The sequence below is a fragment of the Narcine bancroftii genome, chromosome 4 (assembly GCF_036971445.1).
Source record: "Narcine bancroftii isolate sNarBan1 chromosome 4, sNarBan1.hap1, whole genome shotgun sequence".
In the NCBI taxonomy this organism is placed as follows: domain Eukaryota; kingdom Metazoa; phylum Chordata; class Chondrichthyes; order Torpediniformes; family Narcinidae; genus Narcine; species Narcine bancroftii.
In genome coordinates this window covers 293,820,897-293,842,797 of record NC_091472.1, presented here as the reverse complement: position 1 = coordinate 293,842,797, position 21,901 = coordinate 293,820,897, and the positions used below count along the sequence as shown (strand labels likewise).

Here is a 21,901-nt window from a genome sequence, read left to right as displayed (position 1 = left end):
CAGCTAACAGCTGTAAAGGACCATGTGTCTGTAGAATGCAAATCTTCTTTGGCTTGGCTTCGCGGACGAAGATTTATGGAGGGGGTAAAAGTCCACGTCAGCATGCAAATAAGCCATAACTTATTAAACCATATCTAGATAAAATATAGTTTCAACATTAAACTAAGGATTAATATTAACACCGATCTGTTACAAGTACAACAGAGAGAAACAAGAGATGACACTTTAAATTATCCTTGGAGAACAGGTATCGAGTCACTTCTACTGAAATCACTTACAATAATCTAACATCACTCTTTCTTTCATGTTCATCTACTACACAGTACATCCTGCACAGACTAGGATTTCATTGTTTCACTTGGGACTAAGTATTTCAAGGTTCAGAAGGTTTTGGAAACAGGAACTTATTGTAAATAACTTTTAAATGTATCTTCAGTTTATGATTACTATTATTTTATCTGTAGGATTAACTTATTATAGCACAAATAAAAGCTCACGACTGGAGGGAGAACAGGCACTTTTATTAGCTTATAACTATGGATAGGTTTCACTGTAGTCTTCAGAAGGATTCTGGGTTTAGGCAGGAAACCAGGGTTCTATCTGGGCAGATGAAGGCGGAGCCAGCCATCAGTACAACACACTACCAGTGAATCTCCGTTCACTGCATTCATCCCTTCCTGCAGAATTTAGGGTCTGTGAATGAAAACAGAGAACATGGGTTCAGAAAAAAAGTTGAAAAATATATAGTTATTTACAAATTAAAGTGGTTTGAGGGTCTTGAGATCCTGGTGGAGTGCCTTAGCACCGGGGGACCTTAGATTCCTTGGGTCTCCTACTCCCTTTGTGAGGGAGGAGAGGCAGGCTGGGTCTATGGCTCAATGGTGGAAGGGGATGCACTTTCCTCCTAAACCAGATCCCCAGAGGTGAGAATGAGCGCCGTGGCTCACAGGGCACTTGAGGCAACGGACCCTCTGTTCCGGCAGGTGCCAGGTCCCTGATGGAGACGATATCCTCCCTGCCATCCAGGTACTCCATATAGGCATATGTAGGATTGGCGTGGAGCAATTTTACCCTTTCCACCGCTGGGGGGTTTTGGGGGGATTGCTTCTCCTCACATGCTTCCTGAGAAGGACTGGACCAGGAATGGTGAGCCAGATTGGGAGTGTAGTTCCTGATGCCAACCTTCTTTTGAAATTGAATAAGAGCTCATGAGGAGTAGTGTTGGTCACGGTACATAGTAGCAACCAGATGGAATGGAGCACCATAAGGAGGACTTCCTGCCAGTGAGAGTCTGGAAGGCCTTTTAACTTCGGGGCCAGTTTGACAGCCTTCCAGACCTTGGTGTTCTCCTTTTCAACCTGCCTATTCTCCCTGGGGGTTGTAGCTAGTAGTCCTGCTGAATGCAATGCCCCTCACCAGCAGGTGCTGACATAGCTCGTTATTCATAAAGGATGAGCCCCAGTCATTATGAATATAACTGGGATACCCAAACAGGCTGAAAATCAAATCTCGGGCCTTTATGACTGACGAAGTGGGCGTGTCTGGACGTGGGATGGTGGACGGGAAGCGGAGTACTCATCATGATAGAGAGAAAGAAATTGTTCCCGTTCATGGTGGGGAGAGGTTCCTTAAAATCAACACTGAGCCATTCGAAGGGCTTGGATGACTTGATCAGGTGCGCCTTTGTGGGGCAGTAGAAGTGCGGTTTTCACTCCGTGCAGACCTGGCAAAACCTGGTCATTTTCCTGACGTCTTCCATGGAGTAGGGCAGATTGCATGCCTTGACAAAATGAGCCATGAGGGTAACCCCTGGATGGCAGAGCTCATTATGCAGAGACCGCAGTTGGCCGGTGTGTACAGAGGCACAACTTCCTCTGGATAAGGCATCTGGAGGGTCATTAAGAGCTCATGGCTGATAGGCAATGTCATAAGTGCTCAATCCTCCACCTAGCAATCTTGTCATTTTTGATTTTCCCCTTTTGACATTATTAAACATGAATGCGACCGAGCACTGGTCAGTGAGGAGTGTAAATTTCCTACCAGCCAGACACAACACCGGAGCACACAATTCATCAAGTATATACAGGTGAAATTTGCAGAATTCCTCCCCTTGAAACAACAGATGTACCATAAAATGTTGTTGAATGCAAATGGAATGCAAGGAATATGCAATAATTGGAAGGATACATCTTTAGGTTGTACACTTGCACAATCTATGAGTCTATGAAGCTTTCATTAGACCCTGTATGGATTAGGCATTTAGTGGAATGTCTGTTTACCTTCACAGTCACTATGGAGTTACTGAGCTGGTGAGGTTTGTCCTGATCTAGGACCATCAAGGCTAGGACCCCGGAGACTCCATACTCATCACTTGAGTGGCTCCCACTGTCCAGGGTTGCCCTGCATGGGTAAGATGGCATCGACCTCGTGGCATGGCAAAATGGCCGCCCTCCTTCTTCTGATGATGGTGATAATGGCGCCGAGTTTGAATTTGGATCATGGCAAGATGGCCACCAAGCCTTTTCATGCCATTTCATCACTGCCACTGTCACCCTCCATTGGCGTGTACCTGCAGCAAGTGAGCTCGCGTGAATTTGGGGCAGATGGCTTGGGGCTGGAATCGGTTCCGGGAGCAGTGCAGGCCACGGACTTCCCCAAGCTTCCCCTCGCGCAGCAAACCCTCGCCCAATGCCCTTTCTTGCCACACCTGGAACACACGGAGTCTTTAGCCGGGCAACAAAATCTGGGATGCTAGCTCTTGCCGCAGAAAAAGCACTACCTTGCATGGGTAGTGGCAGCCGTTAGGGCTGGGATAGCAGGAGCAGCCGGTCCTTGGAAGGAGTCACCTGGGTGAGCGAGCTCGCTGGCTTTGTGATAGTCGTTCTCGAGCTTGGCCTGTTCCAACGATTTGGCCAGTTCAACATGACTAGCCAGGACCTTCTTTCCCGACTCAAGGAGTTACCGCCTCATGGTGTGGACCATGACCTTGTGTGGACCCCCGCGATTAGAGTGTCCTGAACCTATTATTTCTCATGAACGTGGTGCATACCTGCTTCGTACCTGCTCTTCTTGGCAAACGTCCACAGATCCAGCAGGACGGTCTCTCCTGGCCATTGGTGACGTAGAGCGAGTCGGTGCCTCACTAGGATCTCGTTTTGCGACTTCAGATATCTTGCCATCAGCGCCTTGATGGCAGCATCATATGTAGTGCAGTCCCTGATGACTGCATATCCTTTCATTCCTACCCTCGAAGTGAGTGCGGAATTCCTGAGTTCATAAGTGTGGTAGACATCTCTGGTTGCATTCAGGTAGGCCTGAAAGCAGTCGAGCCAGTACGTGAACTCCTCAACCGCATCGAGGGACAGAGGGTCCATCAGTAGCATTGCAGGCTTGAGAAGCACTTCCATCGTTTAGGGAATAAGCTAATAAAATTGTAGTGAGATTAAAAGCTCTCACAACTGGAGGGAGAACAAATGCTTTTATTAGCTTATAACTATGGGTAGAGTTTCACAGTAGTCTTTGGAAGGGTTCTGGGTTTAGGTGGGAAACCAGGGTTATATGTGAGCAGATGGGATCGGAGCCAGCCATCAGCACAACTCATTACCAGTGAATCCCAGTTCACTGCACTTATCTCATCATATTACTTTCCACTGAAGTGTTCATCATTATTGTTTTTGTGTGTTTGGGAATTGCTGTGTATTTGGTCAGCCTATTTCATATCACTGTCTCAAAGTAAAGCAATACCATTTCTTTTAAATTAATGCAACTGCTCATTAGCAGAATTAGTTGTGGTCTCCCATCCCTGTGGGAGAACAATGAAAATTGAATTTATAGCAACATGGAAATCTGAAAACATTTTACTTTAGAAAACAAAAATGAGAGGATTGAAAAAATCGGTAAAAGATGCCTTGTTCTTTATATTCTTTATAAATGTCCATCAGCATTGTCTCTGCTCCATCCTCAACATTCATTGGAATGACTTCATCACCAACATCGAAGTACTCGAGCTGGCAGAGTCCTCAAGCATCGAATCCATGCTGCTGAAGACCCAACTGCGCTGGGTGGGTCACGTCTCCAGAATGGAGGACCTTCACCTTCCCAAGACCGTGTTCTATGGCGAGCTCTCCACTGGCCACCGAGACAGAGGTGCACCAAAGAAGAGGTACAAGGACTGCTTAAAGAAATCTCTTGGTGCCTGCCCCATTGACCACCGCCAGTGGGCTGATATCGCCTCCAACCGTGCATCTTGGCGCCTCACAGTTCGGTGGGCAGCAACCTCCTTTGAAGAAGACCGCAGAGCCCACCTCACTGACAAAAGACAAAGGAGGAAAAATCCAACACCCAACCCCAACCCACCAATTTTCCCTTGCAACCACTGCAACCATGCCTGCCTGTCCCGCATCGGACTTGTCAGTCACCAACGAGCCTGCAGCAGACGTGGACATACCCCTCCATAAATCTTCGTCCGCGAAGCCAAGCCAAAGAAGAAGAAATGGTAGGTTGTTGATTGTTCTGACTGGAAATTGTATCCCAAGAAGTAACAGGCCTTAAAGTCCAATCAAAACAGCTATCAATCAAAAGAAAAAATGCGAGAAAAAACTTAGTGGAGTTCTGACCGAAAATTTTCAGCAGTTTCTATTATTATTGCAGATTTCCAGCATCTATATCTTTTTTATTTTCAGATACAATCAAGAGATGCCTCGGATCTCTTTGGAATTTCAGCTACTACTGTCCCTTATACCAGCACCTCACTAACTCCTTTCAAGTAGTCCTTTTCAGAGCTGTGTACTTAAACTAAATACTGTTTTCAATTTTTTTAAACAATTCAGCTAAAATAGAGAATCTGCTCCAAAAAGAAATTTAAAGCCAGTATTTCCTGTCCTTGTTCCTGTTGAATTGTTTTCAGATTTTAGCTGTACTTTTTGTGTACAATTCATACTGGTAATGAATGAAAATCAATTGTTTTAGGCCACTGCCAAATTCTAACATTCATCCATTGAGTGGTTATCCTCAACCACTTGGGAACAAAATTTCATGGCCTTTTTCAATGAAAATAATACATGGAGTAGAAAGTTAAAAATGATAGAAACAGATTAAGTTGTAAAAACTTTCCAACTCAATCTTCTGACCCTCTTCAACCCTCAAATTCCCTCCATCTCCCCCCCCCCATTCTCCAAACCCTCCTCTGCCCCCACCCCCCTCGACATCCTCCATGGTAACCTCTGCAAGATCTTCACTTTCCCCTCTGACATTCCCCCCCCCAACCCGAAACAGAATGCTCTGTTCTCGGTAGAAGCCTCGCCTTTGTCCCCCTTCACCCACATCTCTAGTTCTCCACACGTCACAATACGCCACATCTCTTATTCTGTCATCTGTGTACCAACCTCTTGAACTATGATACTCCATTCCCCACTCAAGATCCCTTCTCCCGCTTTAATCCTTCTTCCTCCTCTTGGACAACCTGTTCTGCCCTTCCTGTTTGGTCTAGATCTTTTTATTTTAACCTCTGCCAAGACATTAACTGTCCCGATTTCATCACTTCCCTCACTGATTCAGATATTACCCCCTTGGAATGCACTACCCTCCACTTTCTCTGCACAACTTCACTACCAGACGAAGGTGGTGTTGTTGTGGTCTGGCACACTGACCTCTGCTTTGCCAAGGCGAAATGACAGCTCTCAGATACCTCCTCTTACTTGAACAGGACCCCACCAAAAAACATCAGGCCACTGTCTCATGCACCATCACTGACCTCATCACTTCTGGTTCTCTCCATCCCATAGCTTTTACACCTCCTTGTTTCCCAACCCCACACCGGCTGGTTCTATCTCTTATCTAAGATCCACAAATCCAATTGTCCCAGTGGACCAGTGGTTCTCAACTTTTTTCTTTCCACTCACATACCACAATATTCCCTATGCCATAGGTGCTCTGTGATTAGTAAGGGATTGCTTAAGATGGTATGTGGGTGGAAAGAAAAGTTTGAAAACCACTGTTTTAATCGTACCTAATTGACTTGTTATGTGCACGGTTTCATAACTCCAAAGAAAATGGACCAATGACAATTTTTACCCTGCAAAATATTTCAGTAACAATTGGGTCTGGAGCAGAGTGATTCTCAACCTTCCCACTCACATAGGGAAAGAAAAAGGTTGAGAACCATTGCAGTAGACCCATTGTTTCCTCGTGCTCTTGCTCCATCAAACTGGTCTCATCTTATCTCCATTTTGCCCCCCCCCCCCCTTGTCCAGACCCTTCCTACCTACACCTACAATACCTCATAGCTCTCCATCACCAACAATTACCAGTTCCCTGGACAAGACTGCGACATTTTCATTATGGCTCGTATCTCACTAGTTCGCCACTTATCCCTGGGTCATCTGAACAACAGCAAGACACATATCAGGCTGTATTTCATTAATTATAGCTCAGCTTTCAATATTATTATCCCCTTAGTACTGATCAGCAAGCTTCAAAACCAGGACCTCTACAAATGGATCCTTGACATCCTCATTGGAAGACCACAATCAGTGTGGATTGGTAACAGAACTTCCTCTTCACTGACGATTAACACAGGCACACCTCACTCAAGCCCACTGTTCTACTCTCTACAGCCAAGACTGTGTGTCTAGGCACAGTTCAAATGCCATACGCAGATTTGCTGCTGATCCCACAGTTGTTGGCAGAATCACAGACAGAAATGAGGAAGCGTACAGGAGTGAGATTGATCAGCTAGTTGAGTGGTGTCTCAACGACAACCTTGCACTCAACATCAACAAAACTTTTAGGAGGGAGAAATCAGGAGAGCACAAACCAGTCCTCTTTGAGGGGTCAGCAGTGGAACTTCAATTTCCTGGATGTCAAAATCTCTGAAAGATCTACCCTGGAGCCTCCATGTCAATGCAATCACTAAGAAGGCTCACTAGTAGCTACACTTCCTGAGGAGTTTGAGAAGATTAGCTATGTTACGAAAGACTCGAAAATTTCTATAGGTGTACTGGTTGCATCATTGTCTGGTATAGAGTATGGAGGTGCAAATGCACAGGACAAGCAAAGGCTGCAGAGGGTTGTAAACTTGGCCATTGCCATCATGGCAATAGAGTCATAGAGTCTTCACTCTATTAAGGACATCTTTAAGAGGCAGTGCTCTATCATCAAGATATTTACAACCCAAGGCATGCCCTTTCTCACTGCTACCATCAGGAATAGGTACAGGAGCCTGAATTTGCATACCCACATTACAAAAACAGCTTCTTCCCCTCTGCCATCAGATTTCTGAATGGACAATGGACCTACAGACAGTGCCTCACTTTTTTTCTCTTTTTACACTATTTATTTTTAAATATTGTATTTACAGAACCATAATTTATTGCAATTTTGTCCCTGTAATGTACAATACTGCTTCTGCAAAACAACAAATTTAGTGACACGTGTTAATGGCAATGAAACGTGTTCTAATTCTATGGACATCCAATCTCTCTATACCTTCATCTCCTATGTCTTTTCTCAGTAAAAGACCCAAACAGTCCCCCTCCACCACCACACTCCTCCACCTGGCAGAATATGTTCTCATCCTCAATAACTTCTCCTTTGACCAATCCCCCTTTCTCCAAGCCAAAGGATAGCCATGGGTACACATGGGTCCCAGCTATGCCTGCCTTGTTGTTGGCTATGTGGACCAATCCATGATATAAGTCTTCAGGAAGGCTCCTCAACTCTTCATCTGCTACATCAGTGTCCACATTAGTGCTGTCCTAATAAGCTTGTGTCAACTTTGTCCACTTTGCTGCCAAATTTCATTTTGATGTCAAATTTACTTGGTCCATCTCTGGCAACACTCTCCTCTTTCTTAATCTCTGTTTCCATCTCGGGAGACAAACTCTCTGCAGCTATTTTCTTCAAACAGTTACCTCAACTGAACCTCCTCACGCCCTGGATTCTATTCCTTTCTCTCAATTCTTCCATCGCATCTGCTCCCAGGATAAAGTCTTCCATTCCAGTACATCCGAGATATCCTACTACTTCCAAAACTGTGGCTTCCCCTCTACAGCTGTCAACACAGCCATGGCCCATATCCCTCTTTCCTGTAAATCTGCCCTGGCCCCTGTCATGATAGTCATCATGGATGCATTTGCTACTAGCAAGGTCTTAAGGATATAGTTCCTGCTTGATTATACTTGGCTGGCAACAGGATCTGACACAGAAGGGAAACTGCTGTAGGAGAGATCTGTAATGGAGGCTTGCAGCCTCATGGCAAGCCTCATGGTGCTTTTTTTACAACAACTTTAAAGTAAAGAACTTTTTCCTTCATCCATGTGTTGTCTAAGCTCACACATTTGAATAAAAGATGAAACATGGTGTCAGAAGTAGGATGAAGGAAATATTTTGAAAGGAAAAATCTAAAATCAGCAACTGAACAGTGAAGAGAAACTAATGAAGTGAAAATTGGAACAGATTTAAACAATGTTTTGAATTGTATTTAGTTGCAATCAGTGCTGTCGGGAAAAGTGATAAAGTGAAAGCATCAGTTTTCTTACATGCTGTGGGTGATGAAGCTCTGGTGGTGTATAATAACTTCACATTTGCTGCTGAAGGAGACAAAATGAAATTGGAAAAAAAATAATTGAACAGTTTGAGGCAAACATGCTCTCATTCATCGTGGTACCAAAAGATGTACAGGCCACACCAGGATTAACAGCCTTGTGAGAAACTGAATCTGATTAAAAAAAAAAAAAAAGTCCTTGTTGTGGAAAGTGAAGGAGAGACCGTCTATGATGAACTCACGAAAGAGTACAATGACCTATTTCAGAGTCTAGGCTGCCTTCCAGGAGAACACACGATCAGAGTGGATAAACGTGTGCCACCGATAATACATCCATACAGAAAAGTTCCATTTGCGCTTCAAAAGCAACTGAAGACAGAGTTGGACAGGATGGAAAGCCTGAACGTGAGTCAGAAGATAGATGAGCCAAAGGAGTGAGTGAGTTCACTTGTCATTGTGGACAAAATGAATGGAAAGCTTAGAATTTGCCTGAATCCAAGAGATCTAAACAGAGCAATAAAGAGAAAACACTTTAAGCTTCTGACACCTGAAGAAATCATGTCACAATTTGCAAACACAAAGTTATTCAGCAGGTTAGATGCATCAGCAGGATTTTGGCAGTTGAAATTGGATGAATCAAGACTGTGCACATTCAGTAGTCCATTTGGCCTTGGCTCTTGAAGTGTATCACAAAACTATCCATATAGTCTATGAGCGCCTGGACGGAGTTGACACCTCAATGGATGACATCATAGCATGGGGAACCACGAGAATAGAGCATGATGAGAGACAAAGGAAAGCAAACCTGAAGCTCAATAGAGTGGAATACCAGCTCGGGGTGACAGAACTAACATTTGTAGGAGATATTATTGGCAGAAGGGCATCAGAACAGATCCAAGAAAGGTGTCCGCCATTGGGAACATGCCAAGGCCACAATGTAAAAAAGCACGTACAGAGATTTAATGGAGCTGTCAACTATATGGGTAAATTCACACACAACCTCTCAGAAAATATGGCTCCATTGAGAAGACGAACAGAAAAGAACATTGAATGGGAGTGGGATCATGGGCATGAAAAGTCATGGAGCAAACGAAAGAAACTGCTCACAGAGGAACCAGTTCTGAGGTTTTACGACCCAGCGAGACCCATCAAGATATCATCAGATGCATCACATTGTGGTCTTGGAGCAGTTCTTCTGCAACCCATTGCATATGCATCACGCTTAATAACAGACGAGGAGACGTGATGCGCTCAAATTGTAAAGAAGCTGCTCAGCATCAAATACGTCTAAAAGATTTCATCAGTTTGTGTCAGGACAAGCAATCAGTGAAGGGACTGACACTTGATTGCATTATTCCAAAAGCCACTAAATTAATATCCACATAGAATACGAAGAATGCTATACATGAATGTGGCATACACTCCAGGTAAACTAATATACACAGCAGACACATTATCTAGAGCTGTTGACACGAGAGATCCCGCAAACACCAAAATGGATGAAGACATGAATGCCTTCGTGGACACGATCACAAATGCATTGCCCATATCAGATGCAAAAATGGAGTTCATAAAGACAGAGACACACAAAGATGAAACACTGAGACAACTGAGAAAAAACATCTTGGATGAATGGTCCAACATGAAGCAGGACTGCTCACCTGACATTGCAGAGTACTGGAACTGCAGGGTGGAACTATCAGTGGTTGAAGACATCATCTACAAAGGAAGTAAAATCCTTATCCAAAGAGTCTGAGAAAAGAGATGCTAAAAAGGATCCATGAAGGACATCTCAGAATTGAAAAGTGTAAGAAAAGGGCACGAGTACTGGCCAAGAATCAACAATGATATAACAAATGAAGTGTCAAACTATACAATATGCTGGAAATATCAAGCAAGCAATCCTGCAGAACCACCAAAACCACACCCAGCACCACACAGACCTTACCAGAAGGTAGGCACTGACCTATTCAAATGTCAAGGGAAGGACTATCTTGTAGTCACAGACTATTACTCCCTATAACAGAGGTCTGTAGACTGAACACCACCACTGCAGCTGCTATAATAACAGGTATGAAAGCCAATTCTCCAGTCATGGCATGGCAAGCGAGGTCTTTTCAGACAATGGACCCCAATTTTGCAATCCAAAGTTCTGACAGTTTGCAAAGAGTGAGACTTTGTATGCACCACATCATGTCCTCATTTTCCACAGTCCAATGGTCTAGTGGAAAAATCAGTACAAACACTGAAAAGACTGATGAACAAGGCAAAAGACAGTGGAACAGACTTCTACCAGAGCATTCTAACATACTGCAAAACGCCGCCCATGTGTGGTATGTCCACCAGCACACCTCCTTATGGGATGTAGGCTAAGATCAAACATACCCATTCAGGAGAACCTCCTAAAAACAAAAGAAAGGGAGAAAGTGAGGAAGTTCAAAGAACAAGAGAAAGAAAAGCAAAAGTATTATTTTGACAGAGGAACAAAAAATTCTACCAGAAGTCTACATTGGTGACCAAGTAAGGCTAAAAGACAAAATAAACTTGTGGACTCAGAAGGGAACTGTCCTTAGTGAAGTCCAACCAAAATCATACACCATTCAGACAGATGAAGGTGCTGTTCTGCAAAGAAATTGTCAAAATCTTCAAATGAGACCAGCCACAGTAGATGGAAAGACGGATACAGTTGAATAATCTAAATACACATCTGAGAAGACATCATCTGAGGCAACAACTCAGATTCAAGGACAATCAATCAGGAGATTGTCAAGACACGTGAATCCTCCTAAGAGACTCATTGAGCAAATTTAAAGATTCCTGTTGTAGAATGAAGTAGTTTTATCTTTTTTGCACTTCAAGTTTTAGTGTATATAAATGTGAACACACAAAACAAGTTTAAAACATGTTAACCATGTTGATAATGATACAAATGTAAGTTCCTGGTGTTAAAGTTAAAATTGCAGATTTATACAAATAAAACATGTTCGTTAAAGTAAACTACTTTTGTTTTAAGAAAGGGAGATATGATAGTGGTCATGGTTGCATTTGCTACTAGCGAGGTCTTTTTTTTAAAATTTTTTTATTTTTCACACCATAAATCACATTAGCCATGATGTACACTTTTTCTTTTTCACACATATACAGTGAGGTCTTAAGGATATAGTTCCTATGTGAATATACTTGGCTGCCAGCAGGGGCTGACACAGAAGGGGAGACTGCTGTAGGAGCGATCTGTAATGGAGGCTTGCAGCCTCATGGTGGCTGTTTACATCAACTTTAAAGTAAATAACCTTTTCCTTCATCCATGTGTTGTCTAAGAACTCACATATGAATACAAGATGAAAGAGCCCCCTCCTTCCTGAGATGCAACAAGGGCAGGATATCCCATGTCCTCACCTACCATCCCACCAGCCTCCGCATTCAACATATTACCCTCTGCAATTTCTGCCACCTAGAATGTGATTCCACTAACAGATACATCTTCCCTTCCCTCCCCTTTGCACTTTCCACAGGAACCACTCCTTCCTGGACTTGCTTTTCAACTCATCACTTCCCACTATTTGCCCCTTTGATACCTACCCCTGTGACTGAAAAAAATGCTACACTTGTGCTCACACCTCTTTCCTCACCAGCATTTGGGGCCCCAAACATTCCTTCCAAATGAAGCAACACATCATTTGTTAATCTGCAGGGGTCATCTCTGCAAGCAGTGCTCCTGTTGTGACCTTCTCTACATCAGAGAGACTGGATGCAGACTGGGAGATCATTTCATTGAGCACCTTCACTCTGTCTGCTGCAATAACACAGACCTACCAAGGGCCAACTATTTTTATTCCACCCACCATTCCCATACCAACATGTCTATCCATGGCCCCATGCACTACCAAACCAAGGACACCCACAATTTAGTGGAAAGGCACCTTCTATTCCAACTAGACTGCATTTATAAGTTTCTGTTAAACCCCTCCCCTAAGTATTTCTCATTTCCTATTCTTCTGTCTCTTCCAGTTCCCCAACCCCTTCCCTCTCCACTCAGTGAGATACCCCCTCCCCCATCACCTCAGTTTTTTCTTTTTTCTCCCCTCTCCCCGATATCCACCTATTACCTCTTACCTGTTAGCCTGTGCTGCTCTCCCTACCGCCTTCTCCTTTTTCCACCGCCACCTTTTTGTTCAGATACCTGCCTTCATTTTGCTCATACCTTGCTTGACAAAGGGTTCAGATATTGGTCATCCTTTATTTCAAGATGCTGCATGACCTGGTGAGTTTTACCAGCATTTTTGTGCATTGCAAGTTGTAAAGGCATTCAATATGAGATACTATGTTTTTAATATAAAATAATTGTTTACATTTACAAATATAATAAGAACACCAATGTCATTTCCAAGAACATTCATGCATTTTTTTTTCTCTGGTGTTCAGTCAGGAACCCCTGAAATTGATATTAGAAGGCAGCGGGATAGAAATAAACCATCTCTGCTTCAGATGGAGACCATGACATTAAGTACTGAAACAAATCAACAAATGACGCAGCCTCCCATACCAGTTAACCAAATGAAGTAAGTGCAATAGATTATTACTGAATAATAAGATACCAATCTAAGAGTGTGATTTTTTTTTAAAATGTAAATTCCCTCATTCTTTTTGGCAAAATCTGAACTAGTATATATTCAAATCAGTGGCACCATTTTGGTGAAACTGGAGGTACTTTTGTATGTTTGGGGGAAATATGTTGCTGCAGTATCTTGCTGTATAAAATATTGCATTGGATTTTAATAGCCAAATGCTTCCAAAAATAACAATTGATCACAGTTAAACCTCCAAACCTGTTGGGCATTATTTTCACTGGAATTGAGGAGTATGGGCCACTCATAAAATGTGTTTCAGCAACAAGACGAAACTGTCATGAATGTCTGATATGTTGCAAGATTGGGGATCACTGACTTCATCAAGTCCTGCATAGATGAGTGTGTGCCCACGCACAGATATTGGGAGTTCCCCAATCAGAAGCACTGTATAAATTAGAGGATTCACAACCTGCTGAGGTCAACCTGCGAGATCAAGGGCATTTCAGGTCAGGGATCCCGACCTCTACAAGCAGTCCAAGTACGACCTATGGAAGGCTATCTCTGCAAAAAAAAGTGGCAATTCCAGAGGCTCGACGACATTGCCCATTAGCACTAACATCCACTGTGATGAAATGCTTTGAGAGGTTAGTCATGGCCAGAATTAACATGTACCTAAGCAAAGGACTGGACCCACTGTAATTTGCCAATCGCCACAATTGCTCCACAGCAGACACAATATCACTGGCTCTCCACTCAGCTCTGGATCACCTCGGAAACAGCAACTCATACTTATGTCTGCTCTTCATCGATAACGGTTCAGCCTTCATCACCATTATTCCCTCAGTGCTGGTCCACAAGCTCCAAACTCTAGGCCTCTCTGCCTCCCTCTGCAACTGGATCCTTGACTTCCTCATCGGAAGACCACAGTCAGAACGAATTGGAAACAAAAGTTTCCTCCTCACTCTCAACATAGACACACCTCAAGGATCTGAGCTTAGTTCACTGCTCTACTCACTGTACACCCATGACTGTGGCCAGGCACAATTTCAATGCTATCTACAAATTTGCTGATGACACTGTGATTGCTAGCAGAATCACAAACGGCAACAAGGGACCGTACAGGAGGGAGATAGATCAGCTCATTGAGTAGTGTCTGTGGTGGGATCAATAACCACAAGCAGACACAAAGCAAATGATTTAAGGCTTTAATATAGAGAAAAATCGGGCTTGTCTCTACATGTTGCTGGCCGAGATCCAAGGCTGGTATGGAGGGAGGAGACTAAGGCTTATCAGCTTTTATTGGCTATCTACAGGGAGGAGATACAGGGTTAGAGACAGGTCAGCCTATACAGACTAGTGAGGTCACACTGGCACTACCGTGTTCCACCACATTCATCCCTCCTTTTTAGATAAAGTCTGGAGGGGTAAAGCAGGACGGTGTCTGTCATTCCTGGTCATGCAGTCTTTAATAATTCATAGATTCAGCTGGCCTGATGGCTTTATCCACTGCTGCCATCACCAGAATGCCAGTTGTGTCGTTGGCTCCTGTGGGACGGTGACCTGTATAGAGTGCTGAATGTCTGGGGGCTGAACTGTGTTGGTCCGAATGGGTTCTGGGGGGTGTGGGTGTGTTGGTGGTTCAGTTTGTGGTTGTAGGGGTGGTGAGGGTGGAGGCTGAAGGGGTAGTGGTGGTGGGTTCAAATGGTCGTTTGTCTGGACAGTAGAAGGGACCAGCTGGTCTCTGACAAGGGCTTCTGGCTGCACTTCCTCTGCCAGAGCCCCTTCTTGAAATGGGTTCCAGAAGAACACTGTGTCCTCTTGCCCATCAGGGTACTGTACGTAGGCGTACAGGGGGTTTGCATGCAGAAGATACACTTCCTCAACCAGTGGGTTCGCCTTGTGGGTCCTAACACGTCTGCAGAGAAGTGCCAGACCAGCAGCATGGTTCCCGATGCCGAACTCCTAGGGAAGGAGAACAGTTTTGCACTTCAAAAGCCACTAAAGGCAGAGTTGGACAGGATGGAAACCTGGACGTGATTCAGACGATAGATGAGCCAATGGAGTGGGTGAGTTCACTCATCATTGTGGACAAAAAGTATTTGCTTGGATCCAAGAGATCTAAACAGAGCAATAAAGAAAGAACACTTTAAGTTTCTCACACATGAAGAAATTATGTCATAGTTTGTAAATGCAAAGTTTTTCAGCAAGTTAGATGCATCATCAGGATTTTGGCAGTTAAAATTGGATGAAACAAGTTCAAGACTGTTCACGTTCAATAGTCCGTTTGGCAGATACAGATTCCTAAGGTTACCATTCAGAATTGCCTCAGCTCCTGAAGAGTATCACAAAACTATGAGCACCTGGACAGAGTTGACACCTCAATGATTTACAAGGTTGGTTCCCGGGATGACAGGATTGACATACGCTGAAAGGTTGGAAAGACTGGGCTTGTATGTGATGGAGTTAAGAAGGATGAGGAGAGACATGATTGAGGTATATAAGATTATCAAGGGGCGAGACAGGGTGAATTCAGGTTGCATGTTCCCAATGTTAGGAGAGACTAGGACTAGAGGGCATAGTTTAAGAATACAGGGAAGGCCCTTTAGGATGGAGATGAGGAGAAATGTTTTTAACCAGTGAAGTGTGGATCTGTGGAATGCTTTGCTGCAGAGGGTGGTGGGGGCAGATTCACTGGATATGTTCAAAAGGGAGTTAGATAAGGTTCTTGTGGGCAGAGGAGTTGAGGGTTATAGAGATAAGGCAGGGAATGGTAACTGATGGAGAATGATCAGCCATGATCTGAAAAATGGCGGTGCTGGCTTAACAGGCCAATTGGCCTACTCCAGCATCTATTGCCTATCATAGTATGGGGAACCACAAGAATGGAGCATGATGAGAGACTAAGGAAAGAGCTGGAAACAACAAGGAAAGCAAACATGAAGCTGAAGAGAGAAATGCCAGTTTGGGTGACAGAACTAACATTTGTAGGAGATATTATTGGCAGTAAGGGCATCAGACCAGATCCCAGAAAGGTGTCTGCCATTGGGAACATGCCAAGGCCACAAGGCAAAAAGGACATACAGAGATTTAATGGAACGCTCAACTATATGGGTAAATTCATACCCAACCTCTCAGAAAAGATGGCTCCATTGAGAGACTAACAGAAAAGAACATAGAATGGGAGTGGTATCATAGGCATGAAAAGTCATGGAGGGAACTAAAGAAACTGCTCACAGAGGAACCAGTTCTGAGGTTTTACAACCCAGCGAGACCCATCAAGATATCATCAGATGCATCACATTGTGGGCTCGGTGCCCATTGCATATGCATCACGCTCAATGACAGACGCGGAGACGCGGTATGTTCAAATTGTAAAGGAGCTGCTCAGCATCACATACGCCTGTGAAAAATTTCATCAGTTTGTGTTAGGACAAGCAATCATTGAAAGGATTAACACTCGATTTGATTGTTCCAAAAGTCATTAAATGAATGTCCACTTAGAATACAAAGAATGTGGTGTACACTCCAGGTAAGCTAATGTACACAGCAGACACGTTGTCTAGAGCTGTTGACATGAGAGAGCCCGCAAACACCAACATGGATGAAAACTTGAACGCCTTCGTGGACACGATCACAAGTGCACTGCCCATATCAGATGCAAAAATGGAGTTCATAAAGACAGAGACACACAAAGATGAAACACTGAGACAACTGAGAAAAAACATCTTGGATGAATGGTCCAACATGAAGCAGGACTGCTCACCTGACGTTGCAAAGTACTGGAACTGCAGGGTGGAACTATCAGTGGTTGAAGACATCATCTATAAAGGAAGTAAAATCCTCATCCCAAAGATTCCGAGAAGAGAGATGCTAAAAAGGATCCATGAAGGACATCTCAGAATTGAAAAGTGTAAGAAAAGGGCACGAGTACTGGCCAAGAATCAACAATGATATAACAAATGAAGTGTCAAACTATACAATATGCTGGAAATATCAAACAAGCAATCCCGCAGAACCACTAAAACCACACCCTGCACCACACAGACCTTACCAGAAGGTAGGCGCTGACCTATTCAAATGTCAAGGGAAGGACTATCTTGTAGTCACAGACTATTACTCCCTATAACAGAGGTGTGTAGACTGAACACCACTACTGCAGATGCTATAATAACAGGTATGAAAGCCAATTCTCCAGTCATGGCATGGCAAGCGAGGTCTTCACAGACATTGGACCCCAGTTTTGCAATCCAAAGTTCTGACAGTCTGCCAAAGAGTGAGACTTTGTACGCACCACATCATGTCCTCATTTTCCACAGTCCAATGGTCTAGTGGAAAAATCAGTACAGACAGTGAAAAGACTGATGAACAAGGCAAAAGACAGTGGAACAGACTTCTACCAGAGCATGCTAGCATACTGCAAAACGCCACACCTCCTTATGGGATGTAGGCTAAGATCAAACCTACCCATTCAGGAGAATCTCCTAAAAACAAAAGAGGGGGAGAAAGTGAGGAAGTTCAAAGAAAAAGAGAAAGAAAAGCAAAAATATTACTTTGACAGAGGAACAAAAAAATCTACCAGATGTCTACATTGGTGACCAAGTAAGGCTAAAAGATGAAACAAACTTATGGACTCAGAAGGGAACTGTCCTTAGTGAAGTCCAACCAAGATCATACACCATTCAGACAGATGAAGGTGCTGTTCTGCAAAGAAATCGTCAAAATCTTCAAATGAGACCAGCCACAGTAGATGGAAAGACGGGTACAGTTGAATAACCTGAATACACATCTGAGAAGAGATCATCTGAGGCAACAACTCAGATTCAAGGACAATCAATCAGGAGATTGTCAAGACACGTGAATCCTCCTAAGAGACTCATTGAGCAAATTTAAAGATTCCTGTTGTAGAATGAAGTAGTTTTATCTTTTTTGCACTTCAAGTTTTAGTGTATATAAATGTGAACACACAAAACAAGTTTAAAACATGTTAACCGTGTTGATAATGATACAAATGTAAGTTCCTGGTGTTAAAGTTAAAATTGCAGATTTATACAAATAAAACATGTTCGTTAAAGTAAACTACTTTTGTTTTAAGAAAGGAAGATATGATAGTGGTCATGTTTGCATAGCCACTAGCAAGGCCTTGATTATAATTACTGTTTGATTATACTTGGCTGCCAGCAGGGGAGCTTGCAGGCGCATGGCATGCCTCATGGTGCTGTTTACAACAACTTTAAAACAAAGAACCTTTTCCTTTATCCATGTGTTGTTTCAGAACTCACACATACAAATACAAGGTGAAATAGCTCACGTACTTTTGGGACAAAGGCACTTTTTTCTTTATTTTCCCCTTTACTCCACAGTTTAAAATTTTGAATCCAGCAATTCACATGGAATTAAAGTGCACATTCCAGATTTTATTCAAAGTTATTTGTATACATTTTGGTTTCACCATGTAGAAATTACAGCACTTTTAATACATAGTCCCCTCTTTTCAGGGCACCATAATATTTGGGACATAGCCATGGTATGTGTATTAAAGTAGTCATATTTGTTGCATATCATTGCATGCAATGACTGCTTGAAGTCTGTGATTCACAAACATCACCAGGTGCTGAGCATCTTCTCTGGTGCTACTCTACCAGACTTCTACTGCAGCCACCTTCAGCTCCTGCTTGTTTCGGGATCTTGTCTCCTTAGGTTTTCTCTTCAGCTTGTGGAAGTCACCCTCAATTGGATTTAGATCGGGTGACTGACTTGGCCATTCAAGAATTTTCAATTTTTAGTTGTGACATACTCTTTGTTGCTTGAGCATTGTGTTTGGGATCATTGTCTTGCTGTAGAATGAAAATGATTTTGGAGACATTTGCTCGAACTTGAGCAGATATGATGTTTATATACACCTCAGAAAGATAAATAGAATACCGTCAGCTGCTTTTATTTGCCATTTAATGCCTGTATAGAGCAGTAGGACCCTGCGGGGCCACTATGTCTCCTCCCCAGGGTCCGCACCAGCAACAGTGCTGTGTTTACACCAGCTTTAGTGAGGTACTGTTTGATTTTCCAATAAAAAGAATAAGGTTAAGACTAAAAGAAGATTATGCACCACATGCAGATAAATTCACAATGAACAAAGAATTGTCCTGCATCCAGATCAAATTGCAGATTACGTAGCAGTTTAGCCATTGGGCAAAAATGGTACAAATTAAAAGTCAAAAAATACAGGAAAAAAAAATGGAGGAACAAATGTGAAGAAAGAAACAAATAAAAACCAGAACAAAGACATCATGAAAGATAGCAGAGTTTGATACAAACTATATATCACAGCCAAACATGCGCATGGATTAAATGGATCTGATAGTTAACAGAGAATTGAAATAAAGAGCCAAGCCACTGAATGATGCAACATGTAAGACAACAAAGTCAGATAGCAACTGAAAGATGCACAAGAAAAAGAAGATATAGACTGTCCATTTCTCTCCAATGATGCTGCCTGACCTGCTAAGTCCTTCCTGTTTCTCTTTCAACTAAATTATTACCCAAGTTGTGACAAGGAGCAACCATGACATCAATATTCATTTATGGAAAAAAAGCAGCAACTTTAAATAAGCAGTGAAGTTAATAGCCAAGATTGTACATAATCCAGACTGATACAGTCATCAGAAACCAAATCTCTGACCTGTATCAAAGCTGATTGAATAGGAAATATTAACACTAGCAATGGTTTCACTCAAGCAGTGGGTGAAATATCTACAGCAACAAAACTAACAAAATTGATAGCAACAAAACAATGCAGAAATTCATCATGAACAGAATGACGACAGCCAACAACTTTGGGATGTACTGGAAGAGGTGGTTGCAACAGGGTCAATTTTGTCATTTAAGAGGAGGATGGAGGTGACGGGCAGGGAGCTGGTAGGTGGAACTCGTGGAGTTTCACTTAAATTGGTGTGGACTAGAAGGGCCGATATGGCCTGTTTCCAGACTGTAATTGTTATATGGTTATGGTTATATGGTTATATTCTGCTTTAATATTGTGAGTAGATTTTTTCAATATGAATATTACATTTAATTAACAAATGGATCATCAGTTAAATTTTAAAAACATTTATTTCAAAAGAGAAAGGAAAGTTGTATCTTGCAAGAATAAAAAGAGAATGACTGTAAAGTTAGATGTATTACTTTCTACTTGCAAAGCGCATGTCATGATGCTGGAAGAATAAATATTATGCATTATGAGTCTTATGAGCTCCCATTTCATTTAGTGACTGTCACTTTAAGGACTAGTACCAGCTGCGACCATTCACCACTGCGGAGAGAACTGAATGGCAACAACCAAGTTCAGACTGTGCCCAAAGTTGATCCTCTGGAGGAAGCGATAGAACATTTGTTGCTTTATCCAGGGACAGGTGGCGAGAGAGAAACATTTAAAGGAACAGCACACTTGGTGATCAGCAGTCATCTTATGAACACTGGGCTGGAGCAAATCTGTGTAAAATGGACAATTTGGCTGTCAGGGGAATTCTTGAACCCCACCATGACCAAAGGAAAGATCACTTTGACAGACCCGTGCTGGGGTTTTTGGAAGCATAGTGGAAGTCACATCTTTCATTTCCCCTAAGCAAGGAAGAGGGGAGTTGTGACAACCATTCGTCTGAATGTATATTTCTCAGCAAGCAACTCGTCAAGGATTCCTGGGTTTTCAGCAGTCTGGTTCCTCAGTCTCTCCCACCACCTTTGTGATTACTTCTGTGCATCATTTTAAGAGTGCGTTTCAACACAGGATTTCTAAGACTAAACTTTGGACTAACTTTCCAGAAATGTGCCCAAGCTGAAATTATTTGAGTATCTATCTATCTCACTCAATCACTCACACACACATTTGGGGTTAAGTTAATTAAGGTGTTATTATTAGTGGTTATTAATAAATATATTGTTTTAAATTAAAAACAATAATGGTCTCTTGGTGAATTTCTATTGCTGCTGGTCTGCGATGTAACATGAGACACTGATCTGAGTTTGGACATCTAATAAACAAAATTACTCTGGAAAAACAATCTTAATGCTGGTTAGGACAAGCATAGCAGAATTTTGGATGACTAGATTCACAGAGGGTAGAATAAGGGGAGAAGGGGTAGGATAGAAGATTAAAGACAGTTCAGGGGTTCGAATCAGCTATTAATGTGTTAAGAATCCAGTCTGGAGAGGTTTCCACCACAAATATGCTAAGTAAGGAGAGGAATAGTGACATTACTGGAGATTCTAAAGAAGGCATAGAAATGAGAACATTAATTGATGGTGAATGATTCAATTTAGTTCCAGACATTTTCCAGAAAAAAATGTGAGTTGGTGGCACAAACAAAGGACAATGATAGTTTAATTAGTTACATTTGATGTTGGATATTTTTAGTATCTATCTTGCGCCACTGGATTCACACATGGAGGGATTAAAGTTGGATGTAAAGTAGCACTGGGTATCATCAGCATGGATGAGGAAACTGATGCTGTGTTTTTGGATGATTTTTCAAACAGTAAATGAGAAATAATTAGACTCCAAAGAATGATCCCTTGAGGACATGAGCAATGATAATAACAAATAACTCAGGAAGATGATCTATTCCTGGTAATTATTTGACTACCACTGGATAGATAAGAATAGTCTCAGGCATGTGTGGTCTAGCTGAACGTGATAATGGCAGAGGAGCATTGGAAAAGAAGGAAGATGGTATAGTCAACTATGCCAAAGCAAAGGACTGGACCCACTGCAATTCGCCTATGGTCACAATCGCTCCAC

At 42.6% G+C, this 21,901-nt stretch overlaps 1 protein-coding gene across 6 annotated transcripts in view; it reads left to right on the top strand.

Moving 5' to 3' along the window:
• c4h7orf57 (chromosome 4 C7orf57 homolog) overlaps positions 1-21,901 on the top strand; it is an 84,094-nt gene that overhangs the window by 39,073 nt on the left and 23,120 nt on the right. For all 6 annotated transcript variants that reach the window (XM_069935486.1, XM_069935485.1, XM_069935488.1 and 3 more), the window contains one exon: positions 12,965-13,101. In XM_069935486.1, coding sequence (XP_069791587.1) covers positions 12,965-13,101 — 137 coding nt within the window. The remainder of the gene's footprint in view (positions 1-12,964; positions 13,102-21,901) is intronic.